At 41.3% G+C, this 18,178-nt stretch overlaps 2 protein-coding genes across 4 annotated transcripts in view; both read right to left on the bottom strand.

Moving 5' to 3' along the window:
• The window catches only part of RAD51B (RAD51 paralog B), a 391,466-nt gene that overhangs the window by 368,729 nt on the left and 4,559 nt on the right, over positions 1 to 18,178 (bottom strand). The window lies entirely within an intron of this gene.
• The window catches only part of TMEM229B (transmembrane protein 229B), a 34,641-nt gene continuing 17,242 nt past the window's right edge, over positions 780 to 18,178 (bottom strand). For 2 of the 3 annotated variants that reach the window (XM_088167116.1, XM_014869422.2), the window contains one exon: positions 780 to 4,496. In XM_088167116.1, coding sequence (XP_088023242.1) covers positions 3,967 to 4,496 — 530 coding nt within the window. In that variant the 3' untranslated portion in view covers positions 780 to 3,966. Of the gene's footprint in view, positions 4,497 to 5,081; positions 5,275 to 18,178 lie in introns of all 3 variants that reach the window. The other variant, XM_088167117.1, reaches the window with a different exon arrangement.

Below are 18,178 nucleotides of genomic sequence, written 5' to 3' on the forward strand. Positions count from 1 at the left end.
AGAAGAGGAAAAGAGTATTCTACCCCCTCAGGTGGTTCAGCTGCATTTTGCAGGCAGAAGTGAAGAACAAGAGCTCAGGTCTGCAAGCCTCCCCCTTGAATACAGAGCATATTGCATGTGTTCAGGGCCTAGGATAAACTAAAATAGAAAAACATTTGTTTCAGTTCACATCTTGGTTGTGGCTCATGTTTTGTTTACAGAAAGGGCAGAAGTTTCCATGAGTGAAAAAATTCCCTTTCTTTCTCTGAAGGTTTTAGAAAACCAGTCAGCAGCAGAGCAATGCTACTAAACTCAGGACTTCAGTCACCTGCTTCCTAATTCTCAGAGCAGCTAAAGCCCTGCAGTCTTTTTTTACCTTTTATAGTCACAAGACTAGTCAAGCAAAATCTTGATTGGATTATTCTGCTTTAATTACAAAATGCGCTCAGACCAAAGATGCAATAGTACCTGGTACGTATGTATACATTTCTCTCAATTATAACACAAAAGACCATAATGCCATCTGGTCCTGCTGTAGATCAAACATTCCCCTCTGGCAAGATCTTTGGAGTATGAACAGATACCACAATAATGCTTGAACTGCCTCTTATGTGACGGACACCAGACTCTGTATTTATTTATCACATACTTTGAGATCCTTTAGAGTGGACTTTACATAAGATAAGCAAGAGAACAGAAGCAAAACTGGAACCTTGGGGAGTCCATATCCCACCACCCCCTGGAAAAGAAAGGCAGAGATCAGGGACACTTTCTCTTTGCTGCAGTTAGGACAAGGTAGATAAATCACAAGGTATTTTTATTGCTGGTGAACTCAAAACAGGCAACTTTAATCTACTGAGGAAGATACACATACAAACAAATGTTAGGCCTTGTGCGTTTTTTTTTCTTCTTAATGTAAATGTCTCTTCAACTTCAGTCCAGCTCCCGAGCTCTCACTGAGCTGCCACTGAGGTCCTGGTAACGTGCTCTGGGCAGTTCTGAAAGACGTTATAAGAAGCATCACATGTATTAAAAAGGGAGATTTTGCAGAAAAGACAAAGCTCTGACAGCAGCCATGTTGCTCAGAAAGGAGAAGTCTGGCTAATCCTGCTGCATTAGGTGCGTGGTATTATACATAATTAAATGATTTAAGAATTTGCCAGGTCCTTTTCTGTTTCTGGTGTGCAAGCTGCAAGTAAAGTGCACTTCTGGGTATAAATTACCACTTTATGAAGATGCAATAGCTGGGCAGTACACATCAGACACCAGTGGAAAGCAGACTACAACAGCTGTTTCAATGACACAGGCAATAAGAATAATGCCCTAGGATACTAGATGCTGCTGGGAAACCCTTCCATATTTTGAGAAGTTAAATATAACATCACTCAGCAAAACACACAAAAACGTCTCATTTATGTGGGACCTTCTTAAGTACAGACAATAACAGACACAACTGCTATTGCACACCAGGTTAGCTCTGTGGACAGCCAGTCCTCCACACCACATTGCTAACTCCTTTTAACCTTTCCAAAGAGCTTTGTAACAGCTAGGGAGAAAGCAGGGATCCTAAGGATCTTTCTGTAAAGCTGAGGGTTTTACATGATGTAGGGGTGGTGTAGGAGGCAGCACAACACCACATTTAAGCTATGCTGTGAGAGGACAACCCAGCTTTAAACACTGCATTTGATGATCGTGACATAACCAGGGCCAAATGGTAGGATCCCAACTCTCATCTGCACCTTGCAATTCTTGCTCTGCTTCAGTAGAGCTCATCTACATTATCCCACATACAAAGCTATCTTTTTTTTTTTTTCCTCCATGTACAGTTTCAGGTGACTATTTTGCCTGGGTCTATACTCCTGAGACCAACAAGGCTGACAAACTACATGCTGTTCCTCTGATTTCATAACACTGGCACCATAGCATCAAAAGAACTATCTGTTCAGTGTTTGTTCTCTTTTAATTTAATGAACTATAAAAAGGGAACTCTAAATACCCACCTAAGTATTCTCAGTGATTCAGGATACATTGCATACCCAGAGCAGATTGATTAACCCCTTGCCACCACTGTTTTCATGTGTCCATTGCCAGCAATGGATGCCATGTGAAAAGAGGAAGGGAAGGAATAAATAATTGCTCTCCATGTAATACAAAAAAGGATTAGCACTGCCCTGTAAGAGCAGAACCAAGAAACAATTCTACTCACAGGGTCAGCAGTGCTTTTCTTCTCAGGAATGGCCGTGCAAGGGCAAGGAGCAAGTTCATAGCTGAGCACCCCCTACCAGAGACAAGGGACATACACAGAAATGGCCCAACTATTTCCAAAATAAGAGTGGAATCCTACAACAGATTTGCATTCCAAGCCAAATTATCCCTGGTACAGCTCTGCTGACTGTGGTGGAAGAACAAGAAAAATTAATCTGGCCTTATGGAACAACTCTGGCAAACCTTCCCCATAAATCAGTTCAGGAGTGAGACATCTGACAGCTGGAAGCTCCATGTTCCTTGCTAACTTCAAAGGCCAAGACTTGACAGTGAATTACAAACTTGTGGCTGCCACCACCAAACAGCTTCCCTGCACCACAGCTGTCCTTGTTCTCCATAAGTGTTCCCAACAGGTTAAATTTCAAATTTCAAACTGTCCCTGGTGCAGGTAGGTCTACAGTGAAGCCACAGGAGTCCCTTCTGTTCCACCTCTCTACTGCTGCTCTCACACCCTAACTCAAAGGCTCATTCAGGCAGAGCAGGAAGAAGTGCATGCTTTTCAGAGATGGGTGTTTTGTTTTTGTTTTTTTTGTAAATGTATCAGGCAGCATGGTATATCTCTTGCTGCTTCCAATTACTGTCATGACAATACGCTTGTGGTTATTTAAAGCAGAATTTGAGAAGTAAAAGCAAATCCACTTGATACAGTGAGCAGAACACTAGGCAGAACTGAGCTGAGCCCTGCCAGTGCTGAAGGAACATGGGAGTCAGTGCCAGAGGACCAAATCCTGGATCAGCCACATGAAGGTTTTGACCTTCAAATGGGCTAGACTAAGTCATCAACATCACCAGAAACAGAGGAATCCCTGGAAAGAAAGGCAGAAAAGCCTTGTGGGCTATATAGTCTCTACAAGGTTTGCACAGCTGAGATGGGAGCTGGAATCTGCAGCAGGATCTGCTTTGGGGGGACAAAAGAGATGGGAAGACTTGCACTATTTCTTGTGCCTTTTGCCAAGATTAAGATAGCACAGATTATGGTAAAATTCACTTGGCAAAAAAAAGGCTTTATTAGAAAGAAAAAAAAAAAGAAGAAAAATAAAAGAAGAAAAATAAAAGAAGAAAATTTCTAGTGAGTATCAGGACTGAGATTTCAAAAAGTACAAGATCGGTATAAATTCAGCAAGATGTCCAGCACCAGATTATTTCATGGTGCAACAAAGAACCTGGGGAGAGGCCAATGGGACCTGGTGGGGGGAACACCATCTACCTCCCCAGCAGATTGCCAGTCTTAGGTACTTCTCAACAGCAGATGGATTTTGCTTGTTCCTGCAGCATCTCAGGTCCCACGGGAGGTATTGGTTGAAGCAAGCACCTGAATATTGCCTAATGGAGTAAGCCAATCACTAACTCAGCTGGCGTGTCCATGCCCATCCACTGATGAGGTGGGGTTTTTTTGGATGCATTTCCGCTGTAGCACTTCTTTTTTCTTCTTTCTCCACTTTAAAGTGTAAGCAAAAGGACTGCTTTCATCAGTAATAAGTTAAAATCAGAAACAACCTAACTAACAAGTAACTCATATTGGTCCTTGGAGCCCAAAGAGTAAAATCCATAGAAAATCTATTGGTTCCATTTTTTTCTGGTATATCCCATGCACACCCCCATTAGAAAAATGGGGTTTATGAATCTAATACAGCAAGGAGCAGTACCTCGGAGCCAGAGCTGACTGTCCATGGCAGAGGTCTGGGCTCTCTCAGATTGCTAAGTATGGCTCTAAGTCACTGCTCAATCTGTCTTCACATGGCCATTGGCCAAGGCAACGGGCACGGTGGGGGCCCCGGGCTCGGCAGTCTCATCAAATCGCAAGCGCAGCGTGTTTCTGATCACCAGCTGCTCCATGATGAAAGAAGCACAAAACCACGGGATGGCATACTCCAGGGTGATCAGGCCCATGAAGTCAAAATCAAACTGGGAATAGTCCCATGGGCAGGCATTGAACTGGCGTAGGATGAGGCCAGTGGTGAACTCCCAGAGATATGTCCACAGAGTGTAAATGAAGCAGCGCACTAAAATGTTACACTTGTCTTTGAGATACAGATACATCTTCTCCACAATGAGGATGGAGGTGCCATAGATGAAGAGTGCCCACACACTGGTAACACCTGGGAACTTCCAGTTGAAGTTGACCACAAACTCCCAGGCAGCTGTGAACATCACCTCACAGAAATAGCCGTGGATGGCGTAGAGGTACCATCGTGAGAAAGCGGTCAGAGGTTCTGCCGCAGCCATTCTTCTGCACTCACCCCAGCAGTGCTCTGAAAGGAAGAGGGAAAGAGAGGGAGAGAGGAGTCAACGAGGATGTCACAAGACCTTATCCCCCAGATGGCAACACACAAACCTGGAACAAAGGATAAATCTGAGAAAGAAGTGATGCTCATTTTCACCACAGCAGATTTTAAGTCCCGGGGAAAGGTAGCACCATACAGGGCTCCATGACTCAGGCTGGGCCTGAACAACATACACTGCTCTGCCTGAAAAATGACACGGTGCTGGTATTACATTGGTGATAGGAGGGAGTTGATAAGTACAAGGGCTTTGCCAGGAGCAAGGTTGCCAAAGAATTTACTGGTTGCAAGTCAGCAGAAAAATACAGTCATCCCACAAGGAGCATGCATCACCTGTTTGCTCTTTTCAAGAAACAGCACTATGCCTTACTTTTCTGATTCTTCTGTGGAATACATTAGTTGAACACAGCATAATAAAACTGGGCCTTTCCAGCTGTTGCCTACAGTCTCTATACTCAAAATGTTTACTGTAATTTAAAACTGAACTTTGATGGGAGCAACAGCAAGGGAACTGGAGGAAAAAATTCAGAGATTTTACACTTACAGACACCATACCTTGCACTCATTATTCAGCCGAACTTTCATTTTGCCCATTGAAGAGCTCATCCATTGTATGGCTAGCATTTGTTTATGGTGTCAGACTTCCTGATACCAAGTCAAAAAGCACAAGAGAGCCACTGAAATCCATTCAGATTTGGCTTCAGGACAGCAAAGCACGAAGGAGGATAATAAAAAGGAACAGCTGAGCCTAGAGAGGGGTAAGGTAGTCATGATAAATAAGATATGAGAACAAACTCTAATTGTCTATACAGAGGAAATTGGTGAAGAGTTTTTGAAAAGGCACAATTTGCTTATCACTGAGCTGTTTCAGTACAATTAGCTTTTACACTTTCTGTAGAGATTTCACAAGTCTGCCATGTTACAGTCAATGACATGAGGTGATTACAAGCATAATTTTACTGAAGCCTTGCAGATTTACACCACAGGATAAATTTGACCTCTTTCATTCTTAGAAACTTACTCTTTCAAGTTGAGTTTCTTTGGACTCTTTACCATGCACTATATAACTTCCTCTGCACTTGTCAGTTCCATGGCACAATGTGCTAGGGAGAGGACCACACTAACTTTATGTACAGTCATTCCATGCCATCTGGAAAGAGGCTGTTCCTGCCCTGCCCTGTAAACACAGTGCCTCCCTGAAAAAAAGTATTAACATGCAACTGACATTCTGATAGGAGGTAAGAGAAACTTCTATAAGGAAAAACAGAACTATAACAATAAACATGAAGAAGATATGCACAGGGAAATATTGAAAGTGAAAAGGACAGAGCTGAATCCATGATCGGTTCACACTTCTCTTAACCAGACACACAAATAACCAAAGCCTTGACAGTTCATATGATTTGGGTGCTTGAACAAAGACCTGTTTTCTAACGGCAGAATCCATTTCACACAGGACACTGAGCCATCATTACATGCTACAGAGAAAAGTCAACAGCACATAGTGAGCTTGTAGGTGAAAGAATAAAGAATCACTAAAGATTTCTTCATGTCTCCTAACAATTCAGTCCCAAGAAACTCTGTAAGACAGCAGAGGAGGTGGCACATGAGACACATGCAGGAGGTGTATATCCCCACAGTCCAGAAGAAGCTGATGCATAAGGGCACTGCAAATCAAGGAGAGTTTGTCAATAGAATGTTACTTGGTTAGTTTGCACCCATAGTTGATAAGCTTAGGACTCCAAATCCTCATATCATTATTCCATTCTGACTTAATTTCAAGAACAAGTCAAAAATCAGAGGTACAGAAGTAAGGGAAAGCACTAAGAAAGCATCATGATTTAAACTCAGAGAGCAATTAAGTGCCAGACAGCCACTTTCTCACTGCTCTTCAGAGGGATGGGAAGAGGAATTGGGGGGGAGGGAGGGGGAGGGGAGAGAAAAGTAAAACTCATGGGTTAAGATGAGTTTAATAATTGAAACAAAGTAAAAGGTAATAACAATGTAATTAGCTAGCTGGTTAGAGCATGATGCTAATAATGCCAAGGTTGTGGGTTTGATCCCTGTATGGGCCACTCATGAGTTGGACTTGATGATCCTTCTGGATCCCTTCCAACTCAGAATATTCTGTGATGTTTCTGTAATATGTAATGTCATTATCCAAAGAAGAAAATTATTGTAAAGATTTTACTAAGTTGCCAAGGGATTATATGGTTTTCCTCTCTTTTCTATAGGTGTAACTTTTTCACTTGTGATCCTTAGTCCTTGCACTTCTCTCTACAGCTTTACATGAAATGTGTTTGAACTGTTAGCTGGGAGCACCCTTGTAATTTTGCACATCTATTCACAAAGTTGGATCAAATGCACAGAGGGTCCTTCTCTCTCCCTCTCCATTTTCATTCCAAGGATCCCCTCACCAATTATTTCTGTTGCCTTATACCTCCCTACAAAAGCCAAAGAGTCATAGAAACATCCAACAAGCCATCTCCTGTTCTACCCCACACTATCTCCTCTGTGCAAGGAAAATTTCTCTTTCCTGGTTCTATACCACAAACTTAATAAAAATATATTTACTTTCTGCTTCTTTTTTACTGTTTGCAAAATACTTACTACACTAGAAGTCTAATAACTGAATCTATATCAGGTCTCAGACATCTACAGGTTAACCCATTGCAAAGATCACTGTTGAGTTCTTTTGAATCACATGGCTTTCACCACACCTGCAAAGAGACAAACATCAATGCACTGTTAATGTCTCAATATTTGCCTTCTCTACTGTCCTGTCTCCTCGATGGAAACTTCCTTCTTACAATATGCTTGCAAGAGTTCTCACAGACTTCCTGCTGATTAGGAGCATCCCAAGACAGCAGATGCCAATCTGTGGTAGCCCAAACATAACTGGTTCCACTGTCCTAGGCACTAAGCAAATCCACAAATCACAGCTCCTCCTATAAATGTCAAATATGTCATCAAAATACAACAAAAAGTACATAGTAAGACAGAAAAGGAATGGAGGATACATTTAGGGGAGCTATCACAAGCCACAGCACATCACTGCACAAGCTGGGACTGTACAATGTAATGGTTACAAGTCACTTGAGCAATTAAAACTGCAGAACGATTAAAACTGCAGCTTTTCCCAAGCATCTTATTTCCCAGCCACACCAAATTATTTGGTGTCTGGTAAGCAATACTACACAAGAAGGTCTCAAGAGGGACATAAAGGAGAAAAGTGTTGTTTTATTGGGCAGCAATTAATGATAAAAGAATCAAGCTGAAAAGCATGACAGTAGTGCAAGAAGCATCCAAACAGAAGGCCAAGACTGGATTCATTAAGAAATGCAGATTTGTGAAAAGCCTTAAGTAGATAATTGAACTTGGTGATGCAAAACTTTTAATGGAGTGACAGTAATACTGACCAAAAGGTTCTAAACGTATGGGAGCTATTCAGTCTCCTCAGGAAAAGAAAAAACATTCATCACTGAGGCACTTACAATGGGATGGGCAGCAGCTTCCTGAAAATCAGAAACACAGCTGCCAGCTCTGCAGTTGTCTCAGCAGAGAGCAAACAATGCATAGAGACTGCTCATGGATGACCATGCTTGCACTGAGGCTGCTCAACTGTGCTGTTTTGGGGAAAATAGGGAGCTTCTAAATTCAAAGTTTTAAAAAATGCTTTCCCTCATCAGCAAATTATATTACAAGTAGTTCAAACAGAAGTAGTTCCTCTAATACAAAGTTATTAGGAAGCCTGAGCTAGCCCAGCACAAAATTTTTCCTTTTTTCTCTAAAGACCTTCTTTTCCAGCTTACTGAGAAAAACAAAAAAAAAAAATAAGGCAAGTCTGTGGAAACCACTCATGGATCTCCAAGGAACACTCAGTCTTTCCCTGACTGCCCTACTGCCCTGCCTGTGTGCATAGCTCTGCTGGCAACAAAGGGGCCAAGAGCCCACTCCACCTACAGGAAACAAGCACAGACTTAACAGGGGAAAGTATATGAAGGACTGAGTTTCTCTACAGAAATCTGGTTGCAGCAATAAGTTCACTGAGGACACAAAGCTGGGAGGAGTGGCTTATACCCCCTAGTGCTGTGAAACCTTCAAAAGGATCTCAGCAGGTTGGAGAGATGGGCAGAGAAGAACTGCCTGAAATTCAAGACAAATGCAGGGTCCTGCACCTAAGGAAGAGTAACTCCATGCAAGGACAAGAGCCAACGGGCAGAAACTGATGCAGGAAGTTCCATCTGATTACGAGGAAGAATTTCTTTACTCTGTGGGTAATCAAGCACTGGACAGATTGCCCAGAGAGGCCGTGGAGTCTCCCTCACTTCAGATATTCAAGAACTGTCTGGATGCAATGCTGTGCCATGTGCTCTACGATAGCCCTGCTTGAGAAGGGAGTTTGGACCAGATGACCACTGTGGTCCCTTCCAACCTGACCCATTCTGTGATCAGGGCAGGCCTTTGACTTATGGCTGCAAGAAAGCACCAAGATTACACTTTAATATTTTACAGTTTCAGCTTTGAAATGGATATTAACAATCTTCTAGGTTGAGGTAAGATACAGATAAAACTGATGCACCAGGCCAAGTAAGGAGAAAGGACTTACAGACTCCCCCACTGCATGTGAGACCCCTCTGTGCAAGAGGAACACTTCCATACCCACATTTGCTTTTGCAGCCTTGGCAGGCAAGAGGGAAGTGATCAGAAGATGGACTGATGGTAGACCAAGAAATAATGGTAGATTTGTCTCACACAAGCACTGCAGGGGAGACCTCAGTGGATGTTGTATTCATGCCTGATTAAATTCTTGAGCACTGCCTGGCTCATTTTTTTTTCAAAGCTCTCCTTTGCAGTGGCTTTCTGCCCATTTCCCCGCTACCAAGCCAAGCTGTGCTTAAAAAAAGGCTCTTACAGATTGTCTTTATCCCCTTTAATCCAGCAGAATTATTTAGATGCCCTGGATGAGTGTAGCGAGACCTCCTCAAGAAACTCTGAATTAACTCTGAAGTGCTAATAAAGAAAAACACAAACAAAATCCTCCATGAGACAATGCCCCTAATGAATTCTGAGTCTATTAATTCTGTCAGCTAATTGATCCACTGCAGGTGAACTTGAACTGCTGCAGCATGTTTCATACTCATAGTGCCCAGTTATTTCTGCAAGTTAAAAAGTTACAGCCCAGTATTATTTTACTAATTAATATGTAATGCATGTTCATATTTCTAAGAAATGCCCTAGGGATCGATAATCCTATGTTATCGTAATTACTCTTAAATTTGAAAAAGTTCAAAGGAGACCCATACACAGTGGGATACTTTAGTTTCTCCAAAACACAGCACTGTGAGTAGCAGACCAAACTGAAGTAAAGGGTACTTTCCTCTTCCTGCCCATAAGCTGTACTGAGAATGTCCTCCTTCCTCAGATCCTTATTACCCAAACAGTACTTATGTAAAAATAACTGTTTCTCATTACTTTTTAATTACTTTCATTGGTGTACCATTGTAGCTACTGTAGTCTTTCTTCAGACTGGAAGAATCGGATGTGTGTCTGCTTTTCTGCTTTAGCAAGGATTACAGTAGATACGAGAACATGTTGGTGAAAATTGACATGCATTTTTGGGCAATACCTGCTTAAGAGTAATTCTTCTTATTTTGCATTTTCCCTGTGAGTAAACACCTAACAAGCATACCTTTGCAACCATGGGCAGCATTCAATGAACATGCTGCAAATTTGGCTTCAGCATTTTCACAGAAGTATCACACATCATTAGACATAAAGGTCTACAGAACACTACATGTGTACAGAACACTAGGTACTAGATTTGGCCCCAAGACATTAGTTCATCAGTGTTTAAAGATTTATACAGTAAAGTCTTAATGGTACTTATGTGCTGAAGTCATAACTCCAAGGAGATATTCATCCTTCAGGTAACTGAAAGCCTCAATTAACTTTGGCTCAGAAAATGGGATTTCAACTGTACTGAAGTGTGGAAGAGCTCCAGCAGATCGATTAATCAAGCCCTGCAATGAAGCTAAAAGCATGCCACAGACGTCTCCAAATACAGACTCTCAGTGCTTTCAGGAAGGATCTAGAGTCCTTGGATTTTGGTTAGTTCTGAGTCATCTGCTTTTGCTGCTTCTCTGTCTGGACTCTTGTCCATCAGGATGCACATTGTCTCTCTTCTACATACTGCAGGGTGAGAAAGCACAGTCTATTTCTTATCTGCGTTTTCCCTCATTTTTGTCTCTAGCTCGTTTCCCATAGAAGGCACATCATTTCCCTGCCACTCCATGTTTTCTTGTTCCCTTAGCCAGTTCACTCTGTACCTGCTGGCAGCCTCTGATCCCTGTCTATCTTTCAAATCTGGTCCAAAGAGAATTGGGATACAGTAAAAAAGAATGACGACAAAAGGAGATTAAATGAATCCAATTACCAGACTAACCCAAAGGGAAGTGTAGCTCTTAGCAGTAATGCTGTGTGTGGGCTGCCCAGAAGGTACCATTTCACAACAGAAAGGAGAAAGGTAGGGTTTTCTTGAGAAGGAGTGTAGAGGGAGGTTGGCTTCTCAGAGGACAAAGAGAAAATATGATGACATAGTTTAAAGAAGAGCTTTCTGACTAAGGTGGTCTCATGAATGGTAGCAGAAGTGCAGAAAGTGGAGAATTTCCATATCCTGCCACACATATAGCAGGAAATGTTATGTTACATTAACACACCTTAGCCCACAGTGACCACTCCAACTTGAGAACAGATTAAGGCAGTAGCTCTTTACTTACAGTGACCAAGAGGAATGTTTCCTTTGTAGCTGACAAAAATTAAGACCCCCAAGAGTCATGCAAGCAGCAGACTTGAAAGACATAATGAAAAATGGCTGAATTCAAACTTGACATCTACAAGTATTGAGCCCAAATCTCCCCTGCCTCTCCTTCAGGTAAGGTCATGTTCTTCTCCAAGCCTGTTGCTATTAAGGCTCTTGTGCCCTACCTGCTGCCTTCCCTCTTTGGCAAAGCTGCCCTAAGTTCCAAACATTTGTTGATACTAAAGTTCTCAAAACAAGCAAATGTCCAGCAAGAGCCCAAGTGCCCCTGATGTGGCTCCAGTACAAAGCAGAGACTTGGAAGCCACGACTCTCCTACAGGAGCAGGCAGAGCTTCCCATTAACACTGAGGAGGATGGAGCCAGCATTATGGAAGATCTGTCCCCAAGGAGATGGCATGACCAGGGGGCACAATCTGCTCTGAGAATCTGCATCAGCCATCCTTCAGTTACGAGTGCTTATTTGCTGGATTCACCATTACCTTAACCTGGTCAGTTGACTTCTTTCTCTGCAGAAAGAGCAGACCTGAGTTCCTAGAAGCCAGTTTTCAAAAAGTGACACAGGTTCACACACCATGACTTCAGGCCTAGGTCTGAGTGCTTATAGTTCTCTGATGGGCAATTGCCTGACTTATAAGCTCCTGTGAGCTGGGCCCCTTCATATTAAACCATGCATTCAAGTACATTGGCAATCAACATTTATGTGTATTTTCAAAAGCTTGAGCTTAACACATGATATTAGCTGACTGAAGAAAATCTGACATTCAAAGAACACAATGCACATCGTGCCTTACCAGCAACCCAACCAGAGTGACGAATGGAGGGAGAGAATTTGTCCTGAAACACAAGAGTTTACAAGATTTTATCCTTTCCACTGTCACTACACAGCCAACACATGTAAAGAAAAGACAACATTATGGCAAGACATCATGTGTCACCCATCTTATGTGGTTTCTTACAGCTTTTTGGAAATTCAGACAGTTTGTTTTTGAAAATGTGAAAGTTTTTTCTTCTCAGCAAATGCCTCATCTTTCCAAAGCAAAATGGAAAGCAAATAAACCATTCTGCTTCAACCTACAATAAAAAACTGGTCCACTCACAAAGGTCAGTATCAGTAACAAATAAATATGCTTAGCCCAGCACTTTTGAACAATCTTCAGCAATAAGCCAGAATCAGGATTAAATGGATGAAAGCCAAATTTGGGGGGGGAAAAGACAAAAAAGTTCAGATATTTTTCACATTGAAAATAAAGATTGGCAGAGAAAAATACTTTGATCAAGCTGTTAAAGTATCTAAAATCCTAGCTTGCTAACATACTGACACAATCCAAGTCACTTAAATCTGTATCATTGACAGATTCAAAGTAGTGTCTCACTTGCTACAGGTAAAGGTCAAAGCACCACTTCATAAAAATAGCTGCTTCTTTTATGAACATTTTTGTTGCATACACATAACTGTAAAGAATTGTTTCCCTCTCCTTTTATTACTCTTCACTGGTGCACAGGCCTTTAAAAATTTCCAGAATTCAACTGATAATAGGTAACTGGATAGTTTAAATACCTTCAGTTTTAAATATCTGCAACTAGAAGGAACAAAACTTCTGCAGTTCAAAAAGAAACATAACATCTTGGTCTAAGGTGAGTTAGGTTTAAACCCTGCAAGCAGAAGGTACTGCATAAAGTCAGATGAAATGGGAGGGAGAGCATACTTTTAAGCACCTTCAGGTTCATAGCCCAAGACTGTCATATGAAGAGTTTCCTTCTCTCTTTCCCCTTTTGAAAATCTCTTGGTGGCAATTCTACATCAAATAATTTTTCCTTCTCAATATACAATTTTTTCCTTCCTAACATTAAACTTTTTCTGAGATGTCAAAGAATCAGGTCTCCCAAGTGCTATCTGCTACTCATTAGGCTGTGACTCCAGGTTTCCTCCTAGCACCCCTGCTGTAAAACTTGAGCAGTCTCAGAGCACTAAATTATCCTTTTTCACCAAAGGAATCCCTGTGGAGCCTCCAAGATTATCTCATCTACCTCATCCTCTTAATTTCACACAGGCATCAGAGGTAGAAACATCCTGAAAAGGACGGGTAGATAGAAGAGGAGAAATCTCAGAATTCTACTGAGCACTTCATCATGTCCAGCAAGATCCTCAAGTAGACAACCATGCCAACAACTGGGAAAGGCAGCTCCTCTAAGCAGTTTCCCAGAGTTTTGCCACTAGTGCCCACCAATTACCATACCATGGGTATTAATCATGCTGTCACTGGTTTGCAAAGTACGTAAGCAGCAGTGCAAACATATTGCATGCACAAATAAATTAGTGATGAGTTTTGTACTTTATTATTCAGATTTATTTCAATTTAGCATCACTTAGATAAATTTGTCTTCATAAAATTGTCAAATTTCTCTGTTTTGAATAGCAAGTCAACAAAACCTTGGGGTTTAGGGCCTAGTTCCTACACAGCAAACATATCACCCCCACTGTGTTGGGTACTTCTATTCCTATTGATGTCTTTGCAAAAGAAGGCTGACATTTTTAGCACTGTTATTTCCTAAAGGTATCAGAACGCTTAGCATTCAAGTTACAGTCACAAAGACACCATCATCTTCATGTTTTATGCACACTTGTCATTTTTCTCTTTTGTAAACCTGAAGCATGAGATTCACCATAAACCTCTAATGTTTAGTTGGTTATTACTCTCCTTCAAGTCATTCATTTGATTATATGTCGTGTATCCCAAGAAGGAAGCACAGGAGCTTTCCCACAGGAAAACGTGACTGAAACTCAGTCTTCTGAAAGGTGCCAAGTTGTACACTCAGGAGCTCTTAAAAAAAAATGGATAACTCAACTTTTGTGCCAAAGCAGAACTGGTATTTTATTTCTCCCTGCCATTCAAGGAAGCTCTTATCTCTTCAGCCATCAATTTCTTCACTCAGAATTAGTCCATAAGCTTTTGCAGTTGCATCCTACAGCTTCCTCCTCTTCTAATCAGTCAACTTATGAAGGTACTGTTCCAGTAGTGTTTCTCAGCACTATTCTTCCAAGTGAGACCTGTGCTCCCAGCTGCAGCTTCATGCACTCCAGCTCATGAGCCAGGGAGCTGGGTCATAACAACATTTCTTGTCTCCTCAGACTAGATCTGATGCCACCTTGGTTTTTTTCCTACTGTTTCTGAGTTTCTTATTACCTCTCTCCCAATCACAGAACACTGGACTGTTCTCTAGTTTGGACTGGACCACAGATATCTGCTTTAATGAAGCTAAATCAACCTACACAAATTTGAATTCTATCTAAAGCTGTATAGATAGATAAAGATATAGAGATGTCGTCATATATTGTCCTATTTTATTTGCTGATTTGTCCTCTTTTCCCCTCTACTTGAAGGGGATGGATCTTTTTCCTTACATCTGCCTCTTCTGACTGTGTTCATTTTTGTGCTGAGGTGAGCTTTTGCAAACACTACTACTGGATTTATTGTACCTTCAACCTGCTAATCATTTATCACAGCCTCACAGAGTGTGCTCACTTCAGCCTTTACAGAGCCCCTCTGAAAATAGATCCATTTAATATTATGTTTATACCCTTCTTCCACATTTCCTTTTGTGACTGCAGTGTGTCCAAATGACAGTGTCCTACTGAACAGGCTCCCCAATAAAACCAGCAGATTCATTGCTCCAATACTGGAAAAAAATTTCAAATTTTGTCTGTATTTATCAGTCAAACTAAATGTAACACTTTGGGTTCCTTAAGACAGAAGAATCTGTATGTATGTGCACAGGGCTTCTTCAGAATATTCTAAATGCCTGAAGTCCAGGAATTTACCTTTCATGGAGCCCATTGCAGGCTCCACAAGAAAATGCTCATGCCAGGAAGAATTAGGTACTGCAGATTCAGACTATGTTTTCAGTAACTTTGATCTTACTACTTTGGTCAGATCAGAGACAGAAACACGATACTCAACTTCAAACAACTTCAAGCCCAAAGATGGCCTGAGTGTGTCTAATTTACTGGCCCACTTCCACCTTCCTCTCAATATCAGCTGACTCAGTAAAACCTACCACCTCTCCTTAGAAAAGGGAATATTGAGCTGAACAGACTTCACCTGGTTTCCAGAAGAGGCTTATTTTTGAAGTCTCATGGCAGTAGTAGTTGACTGCTGTGAAACACAGGACACCCTCAGCTAAAACTGGAAGAGCAATGGTAAGACCACAATTTCCCAGCCATGAGGCCCAGTTTGTTCCTGATACCTCCTACACATAGTTTCTCTGTTTGCAAAGTACTGAGCTTCCACCAATTTCTGTCAGCTTGTCAGAGGAAGTTTACTGCACTCTGCACCTGGTTGGAAAGACTCAGTTTCCCCATGGGGCCTGGCAAACAAGCAGAAAAGAAAACAGCTACGGCCGTGTGATCCTCTGCAGCAAGGAGGCAAAACTGCAATCCTGGAGCCTCATCCACAGGCAGTAGAGGCTTTTCAATGGATGGATAATTCAACTGTCTTCCTTCCACTGAGCTGTAACCTAAGGCTTTACCTAGCTACTATGTAATTGTGCTTTTGTATTTAGACCAGAGAGACAAGAATAAGAGAATCTCAGAAAAGTTTGGGTTGGGAGGGACTTAACCAAGGTCCCTCATAAGCTTTGTTTCCCTACAGGCTCCCATTTGTATTTACTAGAGCCTGTGAAGGCAGCTAGAAATGGGCACATTCTGAAGACAAAAGTAGAGTTTGATCATTCCTTATGCTACCTTTCCTGCATCTTTCCAGTACCTACTTAGAGGTGCTTAAAGCATATACAATACTGATTTATTCACCTCTGTGAAATACTTGAGGTTACATAGGATAATATCAGGTCTTATCAAACCAGATTTTTTTTCTTTATCTTGCTTTTCTTCTGGGCAAGAATAGGCATCTCATGCCTCTGGGCAAAATGCCAGTTTAACAAAGATGCCAGTTCTCATCTGTGTGTTGTGAGCTGTCTTGTATTAAGACTGGAAAAAATCTTCAGTTTAAAGTAAAATGGTTTGATTCTGCTCATACTGGACACCAGAAATAAACCTCTTCAAAAGTCCCAAACCTTAAATTCTTTTTAAACAATCTTTAAAATCTGTTCAACAAACAGAGCATCAGTTGACCCACAGCAAATAGAACCAAAGAGGCACCATATGTTTTCTTGTCCATGCTTATGTAAGATGTTTAAGAGTTGTCATTTTCATGCCTGAATTGTGCATCCACTATTGGCAGTCCTGGAGACACACACTCTGGTCAGCTATCCATTCCTTTTTAGATGTACAGAAACCTGCAGCATACTAGGACTTCTATGACAATCACTAGATACTAAGCAATACACAGTTGGTAGAATGAGAAAGAATGTAAGTTTTTGTCTCTTGCTAAAACAACCTAAATATCATTCCATAATACAACTAGTCTTGACACATACAACAACAAACCCATCCAATAGCATATAGACCAAACAGCATTATCTGCTAAACAGTTCATAGCAATGCCAAGGTGTTCAAAGTGTTAACATTTTCAAGTGTGCTTGTTTTGCACAAGCTTGTACTAACTTAGAAGCCAGATTACACTGCAGCTAAGCAACTTGCTTCAATGTATCTTTACTGTCTCTGAGAGCTCCCACAGCTGTCAAGATATGCAAAGTTAACTTATATATTACATATGCAAAGTGAACTTTTAAATGACTGTGCCTCAGCCAAGGCAGTGCTGCATGTGTGGCAAACAGATAAAAGTTTTAGCAGTGTACATCTGTTTCCCTAGTACAGCCATGGCATGTAAAAAGTTCCAAGAGTCTGGCTAAGAGCAGACTGGACATTAGAGGATGCTGAAAAAAAATGAAGCTCTTCTATGGAGTTGCATGAAGGCTCAGCAGTCAAATAGCAGGGGATGTTAGAGATCCACTCCAACTTTCATCTTGGGAGTACTAAAACTAAAATATCCACTACACTACAGTAGCTTTTCCAAAGGCATTGAGACTGATAGATAATACAAAGAATAAAAGATGTTCAGTTCCCCTGAAGTTGCTAGATAGAACTTAAAGACTAACAAAAAAAGATAAAAGAATGCAAAAGTATACACACAGGATTATAAATGTAGCTGGAACCAGTGAATAAACAGAAAATTAGGAATGTACCTAGGAATTTTGGCAAGTTATGTAAAAAGAAGCAACATGCAAGACCAAAGAGAAGTTCAAGGAATGGTCATATTGGGGCACTCAGTAACTACAACCAGAGACTTCTTTAGATGACTCTCCAGGACCATAAAAGGCCTTCCAGTAGGAGGCAGATGAATGCAAGTTCGAGGGAAAGTGATGTTTATGTATTAGTTAGGAAGTACATTGTAATGAATGTGTATAATCATGATGAAATAAATACCCTGTGGTAAAGTTTCACGACATACATTTGATTAGAGAGATCTCTGAAAGTGTCCAGCACTGTAATAAAGAATGCCTGCTTTCTAATATTTCAAATTGTGTTAGAAAGTTTATTTTCTGTCCAATTTTGGTATCACTACAACAAGGAAGTGAAGCAAGCAGAAGACAGGACTCAGATGGAGAAGAAAAAGGACCATCCTAAGTCAGTGCCAAGGTGGCTACAGAAATGGGGCTGTTGAGCAGCTGTGCTGCCTCATGAAGCAATATGCAAAATGATGCAAGTCTTATAATGAGCTATGCTGGCCCTAAGAGGGGCACATGGGGCAAACCGTGCAGTGAACTAACACAGGACTGATAAAACCTCTGCTTTGTTACTAGGTTTGCCATGATCTGCAATGTCACCTTGGACATGTCACTCCATCTCTCTGTGCCTCCGACTGCCATCTGGC

This window comes from Sturnus vulgaris, chromosome 6 (genome assembly GCF_052056855.1).
Source record: "Sturnus vulgaris isolate bStuVul1 chromosome 6, bStuVul1.hap1, whole genome shotgun sequence".
NCBI classification, from domain to species: Eukaryota; Metazoa; Chordata; class Aves; order Passeriformes; family Sturnidae; genus Sturnus; species Sturnus vulgaris.